This window comes from Betta splendens, chromosome 4 (assembly GCF_900634795.4).
Source record: "Betta splendens chromosome 4, fBetSpl5.4, whole genome shotgun sequence".
NCBI lineage: Eukaryota > Metazoa > Chordata > Actinopteri > Anabantiformes > Osphronemidae > Betta > Betta splendens.
Genome location: NC_040884.2, coordinates 2,324,697 through 2,341,642, shown reverse-complemented (window position 1 = coordinate 2,341,642; position 16,946 = coordinate 2,324,697). Strand labels below are relative to the sequence as shown.

At 48.0% G+C, this 16,946-nt stretch overlaps 1 protein-coding gene and 1 pseudogene across 2 annotated transcripts; one reads left to right on the top strand and one right to left on the bottom strand.

Annotated features, from left to right (window-relative positions):
- The first annotated feature begins 415 nt into the window (after positions 1 to 415).
- Positions 416 to 8,974, top strand: LOC114853450 (zinc finger matrin-type protein 3-like). 2 transcript variants are annotated; one of them, XM_029146832.3, is made up of 7 exons: positions 416 to 871; positions 1,450 to 1,756; positions 5,043 to 5,725; positions 5,802 to 5,939; positions 6,241 to 6,407; positions 6,873 to 6,976; positions 7,810 to 8,974. In XM_029146832.3, exons 2-7 carry the CDS (start codon positions 1,633 to 1,635, stop codon positions 8,016 to 8,018), a joined length of 1,425 nt encoding a protein of 474 aa, XP_029002665.1. In that variant the 5' UTR covers positions 416 to 871; positions 1,450 to 1,632; the 3' UTR covers positions 8,019 to 8,974. The 2 variants fall into 2 exon arrangements, with proteins under 2 accessions (XP_029002665.1, XP_055364486.1); XM_055508511.1 differs by lacking the exon at positions 1,450 to 1,756.
- A 5,186-nt stretch (positions 8,975 to 14,160) lies between these two features.
- On the bottom strand, positions 14,161 to 16,826 carry LOC114854744 (E3 ubiquitin-protein ligase RNF14-like; annotated as a pseudogene).
- Positions 16,827 to 16,946: the final 120 nt, after the last annotated feature.

The window sequence follows — 16,946 nt, the reverse complement described above, 5'->3', positions numbered from 1 at the left end:
CTCCCTCCCGGCGCCGGGCGAAGCGAGCTGTTTGTCTGCGGGAGGCGCCCGTCACTCCACATCGACGAAAACACGCCCGTGTCGCCCCTTCACGCCGCGCAGTTGCCGAGAATCCAACCAGAGCCGCGGGTCCATTGATGCGGGCTCAGCTCGGAGGCGCCGTCGGCGGCTGTGTCGCGGCTGGACGGGACGCGTCGTGTCGCTGCGACATCGCAGCCACGCTGAGTCTGGGCCCCGCTGCTCCGCTCCGCTCCTTCGCTTCCTTCGCTCCCCTCCTTCCCTTCCTCTCTCCTCCCTTCCTCTCCACGCACAGACGCGCACGGAGGCAGCGACACTGTGCGTGATTTACCGAGCAAACAGCGCGACACCCGCACCCTCTGATTCTATCATCACAACAAGGAGCCGGTTCCTGCTCAGCTGCGTGACACCTACTTGTTATTGCAAAGTAGCTCGTAACTTGATAAGATAAGCGTTTATTGCTCCTCAGGGAGGGATGTTCACACTTTACAGCTGCGTAAACACAGGATACGAGAAAGAAACATATAAATGTAACAAACAGAACAATTCATTCAAGATCACGTAAAAATAAGAGCATCTCATTTCCGTCTACATTTATATTCACAACAAATATCAACTGATCAAGGCTCATTTGCAGAGGTTCCCTGACGTTTACAAACACCTGTACAGTCCATACGTACAGCCTCCTACACAGGCATATAAACATTAATAATAAACAGGATGAGCGTGGAATATGTGAGCATTTAAAGGAAGTAAATGGCCCACAGCCTTGGATGGACTCTAAGAAAAGTGGCCCCTGGGCAAAGACCAGCGACGGACCGACAACCTGTTTAGAAACCGAATGATAACACAGGTGAGACTATCGTCATTTGCCGTTATTTAATGATCATGTCGTCATTTTTTATTTTATTTTTCCTTTTATTTGTCGTATTTTTTTGTTGATTTTTCTTTTACTTTTCCGTTTTTCTGTGTTTATAACATACATGAAGTTCTGTTATACACAATAATATATGTTATTTATTGTAATGTATAACGCAATAAGACGGGTTATAAATAAACATACACGCAGTCTAATAAATGACAGCACAAGCACGTGCCAAGGTTATTGACCATCGCTTTTCAAGTTTTTTATTCTATTATCCCTACAAACTTGCTTATCTACGTTTTTCTAAAAATCTAACAATGACAATGCATGAACCAAATCACTTCTTCCAGAGGATCGTGAAATCGAAGTACAAGTAGCACGAGCTTATCACAAAGGTGTAACATATTTATACAATGTGTTATGATTGCCACCCATGCAAATCAGCTGCGGTGGCATCGGAAATGGACTGTACCAAGAGGAGAGGGGGGTGGAGGAGCCGCGGCCCGGTTTATCTCCCACAAATACAATGTTCTGCAACGACAAACGTTCTTTTTCACCTGTGACAGCGGGAGCGTGGGAGATTTGTGATCACCAGCGGTTTATTTGCTCGGCGGGCTTGTTTGCGATGAAGTCCCCCCTGGAACCCCCCCTCCGGTCAGAACCGCAGTGTCGGAGCGTGTGGTAGCGGCTGTCATCCTGCCTGGACGCCCGGTTTTTGGGGGAGAAGTTGGCAAAGGGATGCGACTGCGATGATGGCGCTGCAGCTGAAGAACGGGGATGCAGCGTACTACCAGAGTGCCGGCTACTGCAGGAACTACACGTCGCCGCCTGTCAGCTACGGTGACAGCAGCCATTATCTCGCCCGAGTGCCAGGTAAGGGAGGGTTGTCGCACGGGAGCTTCCTCTCACTATCAGCCGCTACTGCGCTAATGTGCGAGGATGGAGGCGTTTGCAGATGCTGCCGGGGAAGGCGGCTGCTGGAAGCGGTTGCCGTGGCGCTGGCTGTCATCGTCATAATGTCATCTGGAGGCGCGCACCAGCGGATGGAGCGCGGATGCTGCAATGCAAAATCTGACTCAGGCTCAGGGTTTTTAGTGTAGCTCTGCATCCAGTGCTCCGAGGATGCTGCGAGTTGAAGCTGATGAAGAAACAGAAACTCGGCGATCTTCTGCGCTGCTTCACGCGCTCAACTGCGGGTGACGCGTTCCTTCGTGGCACCTGATCAGTCGCAGCCCAAGCGGACCTTCCTCGGTTCGGAGGGCACAACGATCATGTAGCTGTAAATGTGATGCAGATTTACTGCTTGTATCAGATCACCTCGTAATGGGCCCAGGTCTTAGATTTCAACTTCCCTTCTAGTCAAATGGCACCGTGAGGAAAATGCTTCAAAATAGCGTCACCAATTCAATATGTTGAATTATTTTCGGCGTACAAAATTATTTAAGTTGTGTAACAAACATTGGTTCTTATCTGTGACCTTTTCGTTATTAGTTTACGACAGCTGCAATTTAAAACTTTTGTTCCATCACAATTAGCTGTTTTAACAAAGCACCTTGACTTTCTTGAGGCTTGTAACTTAAAAAAAAGTAATGTGAAGTTTTAAATATTGTTCCCAGCAGGACGTATGTATTTTTAGGAGCAGGATGTCAGCAAGGACGAAGCGATAATTAGACCCATGTACAGTAGTAACATCACACTAATATTTCAGCCAGGTGACAGTTCTCAGAGGCTTAATGTTAATCACAAGGACAAGGACACTACATTAGCATGAACCCGGGGTTAAGTCCACTTTGTGCTGCTCAGACGTGAAGGTGGACGCCTGGTTTTACTGTAAGCCAATGTACATGAAGTACAGGACATTGCAGAATGCACTCACCGACTGCCCAGTGAGGCAGATGGAATAAGTGCAGGAGGCATGTGCTTCTCATCGCTCCATAATTGATGTGACACAACACGGTCCGGCGAGAGAAACTCTAGAGAAAATGCACAACACTTGGCCTATATAGAGATTCTCAGCGGAGGCCACGAGAATTTCAGGCTTCAGGACAGGAGGAGGAACGAAGCTGGAGTCAAACGTGGGATAAAATCTCAAACATCAACAACTGGACTTTGTAAAACACAATCCCAACAACAGTGTTATGGCTTTGTCCTTTCTCCTGGACAATAATTACATATTTTCTCTTTAAACTGTCACAGATAAAAACCATAAGAAGCTATTTGCTGACTCGAGTGACTTCAATGGGAGATCTAAACAAATAACCGTCCTCATAATCATAATAATGAACAAAAGCACGAGCAGGTAAAATGTAGGAGGAACGTGCTGCTGTGCGAGTGTATCTGTCGCCATCACGCTGCTGGTTTGTTCCTGTTTGAATGGCTGCATGTTATTATTATGCAAAGTTATTTAAAGCTTAAAAGCAGGAGGCAGGATCACTTAGAGCTGAAGTGTTTGGAAATCAGTCCACAGAAATGTTTTTTCAGTAAATGCAAATCAAGTTGAGAAGTCGTACGTTTTGTGAGCTTCAGCATCGTCAGTAGATGATGTGGACCTCCTGTAAATGGGTCAGCGGTCCTGCTGCTGCTGCTGAGACGGTGGAGGCGATAACCTGAGAGTGGACCTGGTTCTGGACGGATTAGAGAGGCCTTTTATTCCACCCGCGCCGGCGTTAAGCTTCACGGGCATCTGTGTGCTTAAGTCTGCTGGTTCTTTGTTGAATCTCTGTTGCTGCCGCTTCATGTTCTGTTACAACAGCTTTGTCCACTTAGTGCTAACTCAGGATGCCTGCTACGAAAAAAGATGCCGGGACGACGTCCTAAAGGGAAAACACAGCAAATACGAGCGAGCAGGGAACTAGTTCAGTGACCACAGGGTCCTTCTTCCAGGCGAGGCTTGTGCTGACTCCCTCAGTGTCCCCGTGTGTCACAGCTTCCCCTGAGATCAGCCGGGCCAGGTGACAGCAGACAGACAGACAGACAGACAGACAGACAGACAGACAGACAGACAGACAGGCAGGCAGGCAGGCAGGCAGGCAGGCAGGCAGGCAGGCAGACAGACAGGCAGGCAGGCAGGCAGGCAGGCAGGCAGGCAGACACACACACACACACACACACACACACACACAGACGGGCGGGCGGGCAGGCAGGCAGGCAGGCAGACAGACAGACAGACAGACAGACAGACAGACAGACAGACAGACAGACAGGCAGGCAGGCAGACAGGCAGGCAGACAGACACACACACACACACACACACACAGAAAGACAGACAGACACACACACACGCACACACACACACACAGAAAGACAGACACACACACACACACACACACACACGCACGCACGCACGCACGCAGGCAGACAGACAGACAGACAGGCAGGCAGACAGACAGACAGACAGGCAGGCACACACACACACACACACACACACAGACACACACACACACACACACACACACAGACACACACACACACAGACAGACAGGCAGGCAGACACACACACACACACACACACACACACAGACGCTGGACGGACGCACTGACAGCGAGCAGCGCTGGAAACACAAACACTCCAGGGGGTTATTTTGGGTCCGTGAATCACTGCCGTTGGGTCTCGGTGGATTCCGGCTGAAAGCTCTGACGCTGTGACTGAGGCAGCTGCTGACCTATCAGTAACCTGCCATGAACGGGGTGATGTGCATGTGGAATGGCACTGTAGACGCACAGCAGCGGCCCCTCTGATGAATAAATCTTCAGTCGCAGCGCTGCCTGTCAGCGTCTGAGCCTATTTAGGGCCGTGATCGCCTTCGATCGGAGCAGCTCCAGCATGTCCGTGTGCACTCGTGTGCGTATTTAACGTCCCATATGCATGAGTGCGGGCTCTGCAGGCCGGGCGGAGCGCTGCGGTGCCTACTGGAGTGTGAACCTTCTTTGGCCTATAACGCGTTCTATTCATTCTCCATCTTTCCTGCCTCGCTGCTCCAATAAGTAAACGCCGTCTGTTTGCCCTTCGTTTCCTTCTCATTGTCGGGTTGACGATCTGTCAAAAACACAATATTCTGCACCACATACAGCACACATGTTCATGGTGTCGGTCTCCTGTTTGCACTGTGGTGGTGTGTGTGATGGTGATGGGACTGTGCGTTGCCTCTGGTGTCTGCAGGCCCAGGGACCATGTTGAAGCCACCTCTGGGTCTGTTCAGCCATCCCCAGCAGCCTTTCCAGCACATGGACCCTTTGCACCAGCTGGGACCTCCACCCATGGCGCCCACGCAGCCTCTCGGCCCACCGCCCCTCGCCCCTGCTCAGGCAATCGTGCCGCCCACTCTAGGACCCCCTCCCATAACTGCAGCTCACGCGCTGAGGCCCCCCCCCCTCACACCCCCGCACACGCTGGGTCCCCCTCCGATGGTCTCGCCTCAGCCACTGGGCCCTCCTCCCATGGCACACACCCTGGGTCCTCCACCAGTAGATCACACACAAGCGGTAGTGCCTCCACCGATTGACCTCACACAACCGTTGGGGCCCCCGCCCCAAACACTGGTTCCCCCACCGTTAGCGGCGCCTGCCGTCGGCCGATTCCCGCTGCCCCCCGGTCGACTGGCCTCCCCTCCGGCTCCCTGCCCGGACCCTTCGCAGCTGCTTCAAAGACCCCCGGGTCCTGGGCTCATGCCTGGTCCGGCCCAGGCAGCCGCAGCCGGCGAGCGGCCTCAGGACGACAGCTCCCCGGGGGGGGCGGAGGAGCAGGAGGACTCTGTGGGGCTGGAGGAGCTGTGTAAACCGCTGTACTGCAAGCTCTGCAACGTGACGCTCAACTCTGCTCAGCAGGCGCAGGCGCACTACCAAGTGGGTTGAATCACACACGTACACATTCAGCAAATGTCAGGCGTTAACACAAACAACTCTCCCCATTCGACCACAGGGGAAGAACCACAGCAAAAAGTTGAAGAACTTCTACGCCGGCAGCCAGCAGCCTCCAGCCATCAGGATGTGTGAGGTCCCAGAGGCCGGGCAGACAGCGCCCGGCGCAGGAGGCGGCGACGGGGACGCAGGCAGGCAGGTCAGAGGCCCCGCAGCATTAGAGGAGGTGCAGGGACACGCGGATGCAGAAGGGGCCCATTGGCTGAGAGAGGTCATTGTCCTCGAGGAGGTGGAGCAGCTGCAGAGTCACTTCACACGAGCCTTGTATCGAAAAATGTCCAGTCCCCACAATCCTAGCTCTACTTGTTCATTACATATTAATGCTGTGTGGCACCAGTCTGACAGATTGGTCACTGTCTGGTTAGTGGGTCCCAGTTTGTCCTGCTCCTTTTTCCACTCTTTGCTCCTGAACACTGCGTCGCTTTGTCTTTTTTGTGCAGCCGCTGTACACGGGGGCGACCCGAGTCATCTTGGCCACGGAGAATGACTATTGTAAGCTGTGTGACGCCTCCTTCAGCTCACTGGCCGTTGCACAGGCACATTACCAGGGAAAGAACCACGCCAAGAAGCTACGGCTTGCTGAGGCCCAGCAGAACTGCAATAACATGTAGGTTTGTTCTTCAAGCCCGTTTGTTATGCTTCCTGCAGCCTTAAGGTAAAAAGGAAAGTCATACGACGTCAGTGGAGGTTCAAGATCAAGACCACTTCACAAGTCCAACAGAACAATGGAGGAGGAGCTGGAGAGTTCACACCTACTCACTACCCTCAGCCCTTAGTTCTCATAACGAGCCCATCGTTAGAGGTGGGAGAGGAAACCTTACTGATGATAAATGTGTGGCCTTCAGCCGACTGGACTGGTGGTGAAACGCTTCTACTGAAAAGAGGAAATCCAGCTGACTCAACCTTCAGCTCATAGATACAAGTTACAGAGGAAGCCTGCAATTACTGTAAAGAAACTGCCACCAGGTTAATTTGGGTTGATCAATTAGCCACATGACATGTGAGCAGATAATGATATGTTGCATGTTTGCGCGACCTTTTGGATTAAAACAGTTCTGGCTTCATGCTACAGGGATGGCAGCATTGAGGCGGCGCTAAGAAGAAACAGGAAAGACGGCAGTGAGTACAGACTGGTCAAAAACCGCCGCAGCCCCCAGCTGCCTGCTTCTATGCCAGGTAAATATATAGAATATCTCACCATTAATAAGGTTAATCATTTCAGTACCATGACAGAATTAAGGAGGGGTTTTGCCACTGAAGCTACAGAATCTTTGCGTTGCATTATTTCCAACGGTCCTTGAAAGCAGCATTTACTGTAATTGCTAAATTCATGTTTGACAGATACCCCAATCAGTGATGTGGTGAATATTGAACTGGATGTTGCTGTTTTTAATGAAAACAGGCAAATCATGCAGCAGAGCGAGCCGTCTTCCTCTGCCGTGTGCAACATTGTGCTGATTGAATCAGTTTCCTGATGGACAGTCCCCAGAATAGCTGCGCTCTCCTGCGGTCGCCTCCTCGCTGTGTTTTTATCTCTCCTTCATCACATTTTCTGCCATGTTAACACACACAGACAAGCACGGCTCTTATTCCTGTGATCCTGAGTTGTAATCCCAGATGGGCTTGTGCAATTCTAACGGGTCATAATATCAATAATTTATTAATAACGGGTCTTAAATTGTGCTAAAATTTGCACATTTGGGACAAATAGTCTCAGATGTGAGGGTTGCAGGACACAGAATGGTCCCAATCAAAATCCTCCATCACACAAAACCTCTGCTACGCAGACAGAGCCGCAGAAGAGAGTCCAGAGTCCAGAACCACAGACGTGTGTTGTTCACAGACATATCAGAGACGTCAGAATACGTAGAGTCAGTTTAAAAGCCAATCTGCATAATCAGACTCAGGGGTCCAGATCAGGTTCCACACACAGGACGTGATGATAACATACTGATCTAGATGGTCTGTCACCATGTGGATGAGCAGTCCTGTCCGCTCGTTCCCCGCAGGGCCGTACTACAACCCCAGGCCCAGGCAGCGCATCCCCAGAGACCTGGCCATGTGCGTCACCCCCAGCGGACAGTTCTACTGCTCCATGTGCAACTGCGGAGCCGAGCACGAGACCGAGTTCCGGCAGCATTTGGAGAGCAAGCAGCACAAAGCCAAGATGTCTGAGCTGAGGTATCGCCACGAGATGGAGAACCTCGGCTACAGCTAAGAGCCATGAGGGACGAGGGAACGAGACCAAAGTGCAGGGAAGCAAATAGTGGTTAATAGTGCAGTACAGAGATGAGTAAAGAGATTTAGCTGCAATTCATTTCAAGTCAAATTGAAGCTATGAGGAGATCTGATGGCTTCATATGAGTCTAGAAGCAGAACAGAAAACTGAATTTTAAAAAAGTCTGCGTCGCTTCATACCTGAGCCATCATCCTTTTATCGATGTACTTCCCTGCTCAATTCAAATGAATTGCAAAGAAATCTCGCCTGGTTTGAGTCTAAGGGAAAAGAGGGGAGGTGCAATAACGCGACAGGATGAAGACATTGAGATCGAACTAGTCTCTAGATGTAATCATCACTGAGGATGAAGGTGAAGTTGAATTCTTTTGCTGGAATCAGCCTTACCGTTATTTTTACAGGCTTCGCAGCAGCAGATTCAGGGACAACTTAACCCCTTTTTCACCCAATCTAGTTTGAGAGCTGGTTCTGAGCCGGTGCCAAAATTTAAACCAGTTCTAGTCTTTTCTCCGTCTGCAGCCAAAGACGTTGGGGCGATAGAGACCCGTACAGCCAGAGATGCGTTCAGGTACAACAGCAAAACAACTGAACGGTTCCGTAGTCGAACCGGCACCGCAGCAAATTCCACATCTTTACAATCGACTACAGGTGAAATCGAATCCACAGTACGACACAACAAAGCACAACAGCAGCAGCTGGTTTCAGAGCTCCACATCCACGAGCTCGGAGGATGTGCTGCGTCGTCCGGCGTGACCGCAGCCCCGGTCTGTGCCTTCAGGGTGGAGACGCTATAACACACGCTGAGCTTTGGCTTAACATTGGGTGAACGGTAGCTATGACTGCAGCGCTGATTGTGTTTTTTTATATTCTGTGTTACCTAATAATCTTAAAAATAAGGAACCCACAGAAATGTAAATATCACCAACTTATAAAACACTAACTCGTGATAAGAACTAACACACCTGTGTTTTTTATTATTGGTAGAGTAGCGTATGTTGTAAATACTCATAATTATCAGGAACTCCGAGTGACCTGGGTGAGTGTCTGTGTGTCATGGTTGTGTGGTTGTGTGTGGGAGTCATGGGTGTCGGAACCGCGGTGCCATCAGGACCATACAGGAGAAGCTGAATCCTCATGAGGAGAAACCGTGCAGCATTCAGGACTCTGCAGCTGAAAGCATTTATCCTCCAACCTCCAATTAGTTTGCGAATTGCAAATGAACGTGTGCCGAGCTCGTAGGTGATTCCTTTTCAGAGACACGCTGTTAAATTCTCCCCGTTGTGTTGATTCCCTGAGGGGACACGACCAGGTTCTACCAGAGGAGCGACTCGTGTTCTGGCTGGATCTGCAGACAGTTGGTAGAAACGTGTGACCCAGGTCCACATTTTCAGCGCTGGCTCCGTGTTGAGACCGAGCTTTGGAACTAGACGTTTTTATTTGATTGTGGCCGAGGCACTTTGACACTGTCTGTTACGGCATTGCATTCAGAGATGACATAAAATCTACATATTTATTGTTTTATTTATGCCTCAATAAAGCAGTTAAGATGATTTTAATGCAGATGTTAAGATGCCAATAAGCGTCACTTACACGCTATCTGAACAGCTCTGTCAGATGTAAATCCTTCCTGTCTCAGTCGTTCAGCTCCATCGTACCTGCTCCCACATATTCTGTCAGACGCCTGATGTGGAAGCGTTTCCTCTGGTCGCTTTGCTTCACCGTGGGAGGAGGCAGCTGTTCACATCTTACATTTGCCTCTAGAGCACAAACACACCCCGTCACACACATGAGGACACTCATGAGGGAGATTAACACTGTGAGGACAAAGTGTGTGTGTTTAGGGATTTGAACGTGACGGGCAGAGACAAACAGGCAGCGAAAGGAGCGAACGCTGAGCAGAGGAGCTGGAACCAAAGCTGAGACGCAGTCCCTCACGATGGAGCTGCAATCTGTTAATAGCCTCCTCCTCCTCCTGGAAATAACATGCTTTGTCTTACATGAAAGCGCTGATAGCATAACCTTTTATTATGATGACAGGCTCCTTTATAGGAGCCGTACTCCAGTGCAGCTACTGAACACCTTCTGTGAGTGCATGAACTAATGCCTGAGCAGCTCCTGCCTCAGAGCCGTAACAGGAGACAACAGCCGGGAAACCAGCTTTCTGCTGGACCCTGTACCGTCATCGCCCCCTTTGGCCCGTGATGCCTTGGAGCGAGGCAACGGCGACGCAGGCTCTGCAGTGATATTTGGTGACTGGGTCTCTGGACCCACAGGTTAAAGATGGACTACATACAATAGTGCCTGGAAGTGAAGGGACCTTCTATCTAGGTCTCATTACCACGTAACTCAAAGCCTTCGAGTTAAAAGTTAATAATGGATTGAAAAAACTCAGAAAGAAGGCGGTTTCACTTAACTGAGAAAAGCCTCAAACCCATCAGGCTCCTGATGAAACAGGATGAAATAACAGGGAAAATACAATTTGGAGTTAATGAGCTGAAACGCGGCAGGCCACCGGTAAACCGAGGCTCGCTTCACGCGGAAACACGCTTCTCCATTTCAGGATCCTGAACACTCATATAAATGTTTTAAGCATGGAGTTAAAAGGTTCAAAGCAAAATAACGAACCTCATTATAAGTAAATAAATCAAATCCTATGTGATGAGAGGTTTACGTTTGGACAGTAGGCGTTCAAGAAATCAGACACATCCTGTGTTGTTTCTGTTTGGTCTCTTCTAAATGTGTAAACTTATTGAGTAGCTCTTTCTATATATGTCTATATATAAATAGATATAGATGTATATACTGTACTGTACATAATTAACCAATGCTGTTACCTGAAGGCTGATGTGTCTCAGCATCATAACGTACTGTAGAAATTAAGTTACTCCTCAACTGCTTCATTGTAAATGACAGTTTTACATATTACACCATTTGAACTGTATCTGTTTTATTTTGTGCGTTAGTGAAGTCATATTTAATTACTGTGGAGAGATGAAGTGTGATGTGAGGATGCTCTGAAGAGAGTCACATCTACCAAAGGGCCCTGGAAAAAAACGTTGAAAGAACAGTTATGTAACGTTGTGTTGTGAAGCGCAGGCAAAGGATTTACTACAAAGACCCCAATTCAAAAAATGTTTCATATCAAGATTTGCAAGATGCTGTTTAGTGGGTGGATAGTTTTCTGATGACGACCTTTGACCTCCTTGTGAGCTGAGGAGGCAGGTCTGGAGCAGAAGGTGATTATCGTAGCGTAGCTCAGCTTAAAGGATGGAGACAGTGAGAGGCAGCAAGCTTAGCCTTTCTCCAGGCTCAGAAATATGGATCTTAACAGCTTTAAACTCACTAATTAACATGCATCCAGATTTTGCATAAGCTCTGCAAGTGTCTCTTGATTAACAGAGCCACACAAGCTGCTCCCCCCTGCAGTTTCTCATCTAACTCTCAGCCAGGAGGAGGATATCAGGGAGTCGGTCCCAGTGTCAGGCTCCTGATGCAGATCTGCTGTTTGCCTGCGTTCGTGCTGGTCTGAAGCCCGAGGCCGGGTCGGGACCCCTCAGCTCAGCTCCATGTGCTGCCGGGCCCCAAACTCCTAGCAGTGGCCCTGGATCTACGCTTTCTGCTCCTGTGCTCTGTGAAAACCTCAGCACACTTTCAGTGCCTCTGAACAATGATGCCAATAAAACCACAGACCGACCGAGCGCCTGGACGACTGACATCTGAGCTGTGTGTGTGTTTTCTCACGGATAAATAAACGTGCAGATAATAATAATAACCGAGCTGAGTCTGTGATTCTGTGTGAGTGTGTTTCTCATCCGCGGCTCAGCTCCAACCGAGGAAATGACAGTTCTGTTAGCAGATGCTCTTATTGGCTCACAGGGAGAAGCTGCCGTCCACAGTCTATCGCAGATAACCCAGATTCACTCATTACTCCTTGTTATTGCTTTTGCCAGTGGAAGCTGCGCTTGTGGCTCGAGTAGCTTCTTTATTTGTCAACACAATTTCAAAAAAAAGCAGAGCAGATTGTCTGAAATCTGGTGTTCTGGCTTCAACTTATTAGTTTTTACATTGAGCACAGACACATTAGATCAGTCCAGCTGTCTTTAATTATTCATCACGTCCAGGTTTACATAGGTCCAATAAACATGGGATAAAAGTACATTTATTGTGAATTTGCTCCTGTTTCTAACCTTAACCATTTCTTGCATGTGATTCATTAATACTTTTCAATATCCATGCACGTTTTTGCATGAAAGCAGCATCGCAGCCGCTGATCTCTGTGTGTTTGACGCGTTACACCTGTGGCTTCATCCCTGTCACTGATTTCACCGTAGGTGTTTTCATGTGGTCACAAGCACAACACAGTTAAAAATGTCAGACCACAGCACAGCCGTGGGCGGAGCAGGCGCGTCCTGCCACGCCCTCCACTGAGGATTCACCCTGAACCTCAGACCTGACGACAGGAAACAGGTCTGTGTGATACTCGTTCACTTTAAACTCATCATAATTTCTAATCTTTGCTCAAACGTCTTCACATGCAGTTGTTGATTGTGGACACGTGCACAAACACATACACAAACACAGAGTGACAGCCAGGGTTTCTTGTCGTAATGAGAGGCAGCTGTAGATTTCTCTCTCTAAATGACATGAATTTAAATATCCACAATACTAATAGTTGCAGTTGAAGGTGATGTCATACTTTGAGAGCTTCATTCCAAACAGTAGAAAAGGTCTCAAGTGTCTAAAGGAAAACATCTGTGGGTTTTTTCACATAAGAGCCTTTAAACGTCAGTGACAGGTCATCAACTGAGCAGCAGATCAACCAGCACAGATTTACAGCACATTTCATACAAGTTTTTGAGCTCATTCTATTGACCTGGAAACATTCAAGGCTTTTAAGCATCAATATCCGCTTATTTTTTATGGAATATGCATAAAGTCTTCACATGAAGAAATACATTATATTACAAAAACTGATTGAGTGATTATATGGGAGACACAATTAAACGAACAGTTGAACGACAGAGCCTAGAAAGTGCAACGATTAAGAACGTTAAGAAGGATGGAACCTAAAAAACATAGAGGTTTTGTTATTGTGGTTAAGTAGCGCCCTCTACTGGTCATAACACAATACGACTTAAGGATTTATTTTGACTGATGGGAGAATCCGACCATATGACATTTCTATTAAACAGCTTTGTTGCGCTGGGATCATAATAAGCTCTTACTCACTGAGAGAACAAGTAAAAGTGAGTGAGAGCATCTGAAGGATGGAGGCTACCACAATGCGCAGGATGAGCAGTCACCAACACGTTCACGTCTTGATGAAAGTCTAGACAGGCAGGCCCAGCAGAACCTCTGTGTACAACAGCGGCACACCATCATGTCACAGCCTCCATTTTTCTGCAACACATGACACAAGATGTGTGTCAGTGAACGCACCATGAATTCATGAGATATGCATATTTCCCCATTCTGGGTTCACCAGGTCATGACAGGGTCACATACACATGCACTCACTCACACTACAGACTACTGCAGGTCTTTGGAGTCTACAGTATGAGCTGATCCAGTATCAGCTGTAAATAATGTTGGATCTGAGGACGTCATTTGGAAGCTGCTGTAACTCAGCAGCCCTGTTATAATCCATATCAGTCAGTTGTAAAACTGGTAAAGTAACGTAAACCAGCCAATGAAGGACAGATAAATGAGGCTGAGGAGTGTGTTGGGAGCAGGAGCCTGGTTTAATGAGGTTGTTAGACTACATTTTCACAGGGACAAACATGATGTTGTGCTGTACGTATTTACACAGAGATGACAAATTAAGAAAACTAAATTAGAGTCTATAAAATCAAGCGTATTAATAATTTAACAGGACCCAGTCATTGTTATAAAATGTCAGGACGTCTTCTGGTCCAGAAGTACGAGCAGATCGAGCAGGGTCTGTCAAAGGCTCGCAGGTCAGAACCTCTGATCGGCAGCCGGGCCAGGCAGACCCAGCAGAACAACTGCCCACAGCTGAAGCACGTCATCATGTTACAGCCTCCGTTTTTCTACAGCACAGAACACAACCTGTAATAGAAGCTTCAAATAGGAATGTTCTGAAGGCCCTGTGGATACAAAACCTCTATTTAGAGAAGCAGTGAGGACAATTCTTGCTGTTGCCCTTCATCCACTCGTTAGACAACATCTCCTCTATAGTGAACAGCATCACGCTGCGGCCCGTATCTCTTCTCCGCAGACGCTTCCTCTCTGCGCTGCCACTGGTGTAGTCGTCCATCAGAGCCTTTATTCCCTCTAAGACACACACACAGACAGACACAAAAAAGCCAACAGTTCAACAACCAATGATATTAATGACTAGATATAGAAATAGTTAAGATATAGATATAGATGTAGATATGTATAGATGTAGATATAGATGTAGATATATATAGATGTAGATATATATAGATGTAGATATAGATGTAGATATATATAGATGTAGATATAGATGTAGATATATAGATATAGATGTAGATATATACGTCTATATAGATATCGATATAGATGTCGATCATCTGCTCGACTGTAGCTCTCGCTGTCGCTCTCTCGCTCTGACTGTCCATGTCGCTAATCCCTGTCGATCTCTACTCTAGCTGTCGCATGTCTCGATCTCGCGTCGCTCTATAGATATCGATGTAAATATAGATGTATATTCTACTAGATATAGATGTAGATGTAGATATTGCTTCTGGTACCATTTGTCTCTGGCAGGTCCAGAATCTCTTCCAGCTCATCCTCTTTCTGCTGTTTGGGTGCGTAACAGTCCTCAGCTCCGTGATACGTCTTCCTGCAGGTGACACAAAGGCAAAGTTGCACACGGAGCACATAGCTGCGGTGCTGGACTTCTCCAGGATGACAGCAGAGCCGCAGGAGCGGCGAGGGCAGTACACCACATCTGTGTGAACCCAGACAGGCACAGAAGCTCTGATGAATGACCATGCAAAGCAAATCAGCTCTCATTCGGCTTTAGTTCGACTGGCCATGGTCATTTGCTGGTATAAAGACCAGAATAGGAGAGGAACACACCAGACATTAGGTCCAGAGTCGACTGCAGCAGGAGGCGATCATAGCGGCTGAACAGCTCGTCTCCAACCAGACTCCTCACCTACCAACAGAGGAACGCATCTTACCCACATGAACAGCGTCCGTCTGTCTGTCGAGCTCAGTAGTTCATAGCATGTGGACAGAACATACAATATGATGCTCAATACAAAGCCCTGCAGTACCTGTGGCAGGTGTCGGCGTGGCGGTGCAGTCTGCCTGAGGGCAGGTGAGGCCCCGGACGGTCCCCTCGGTTATCCGGACCCTGCAGAACTCGGCCAGACACGCCTGACAGAAGATGTGGTGGCACTCGGACAGCTGCACGCACTCAGAACCAGGCGCGGTGATGAAGCACACGCCGCATTCAAACAGCGTGCTGGCAAACGCCTTCTGCTTCTGCTCGGCTTGGTGGATCAAGATCCTGGACAGGAGCATTTGTGACAGGCTGAGGCCAGAACAGTGTTTGGGCTTTTTGAAGTTCTGAGGTGGAGTCTGACAGAGAAGCAGCTCCTTCGTTCTTGAAGTCAGCCTTGAACTCTGAGGGCTGAGAGGCTCGTTCTGCCTTCTTCTCGCCTACAGGGACTGAATCATCAGAAATGTTTTTCAAACTGTTCTCTGAAGGAAGAGGCTTTTCACGTCCTGTGTTGGATTCAGGGTCACGCTGGACATCCTCATCAGAGGGGAGCTCCAGGACATTATGGAGGCCCAGGAAGGAGAGGGTTTCTTCTTTAAGGAACTGGGCCCAGGAGAACAGAACCACAGCACCCCCGGTGGCCTGGTAGAGCTCAATGAGCCGAGCAGTCAGCGCTGAGAGCTGTGGACGGAGAAGCAGACGCGGACGCTGATGCAACCACTTATCAGAGGCCGTAAACGTCAGTTCTTCTGTTGATTACCTGCGTGTGTGTCAGCCAGCAGCAGGCGAGGGAGAAGGAGGGAGGAGACGAGGACGGGTAGTGGTGAGGAAGCTCGAAGGTCAGAGAGGTGGAAGGAATGATATGTCGTACTGCCTCAGTGTTTCACCTTAGAAAAACAACGCAAACAGTGTATTAATGTGCATCACTCTACATATATTAAAACATGTGGTTTTATCCACCTACATTTACATTTTGACCTTTTTAGTTAGTTGCTGTTTAGGATTTTACATAATAATAATAATGTAATAATGTGATAATAATAATAATAATAATAATAATAATAATAATAATAATAATAATAATAATAATAATAATAATAATAATAATAATACATTTACACTGAAACAGCTAAACTTTGAAAAATCTCACTTTGAAATAACACCTAAGAAGCAGATAGATAAGAATATACAATTATCCAAACTATAAGATTGGGCCAATCAATCAGATTTAACCTTTCACTTACTTATTTTACTTACGTATAACGCTTTTCAGCTATTTGTAGGGAATTAATAAATTCGATAATTTTAAACACAAACATGAAAGCAGTCTTTCCTCAAAGCAGACAAGTTTACTTTTGAAACGACTCCTAAGTAATATGGGGCGGTATGTGTTTATTTACCCTCCTTCAGAACAACCGTGAAGTCCGCAGGAAGCTCAACAGACACTCGGATTTCTCCGGCAGCTTTCGACTCATTCCGGATGAACTCCTCTGAACCGAAGATACTCTGGAGCGCGAGCAGTTCGTCTTCCTGCTCCTCTAGGTCCGCATTCATGTTCGCACACAGGAAACCTCTGCTGAGGCTGTTGAAAACCGACAGAGCGCCGTTCGTGCTACTTTGGTTTGGCGGAAAGCGGAGGCTGCTGCGCTGCGGGCCCGCCCGTCCGTCCGGACCGCCCAGCCCGTCCGTCCGGA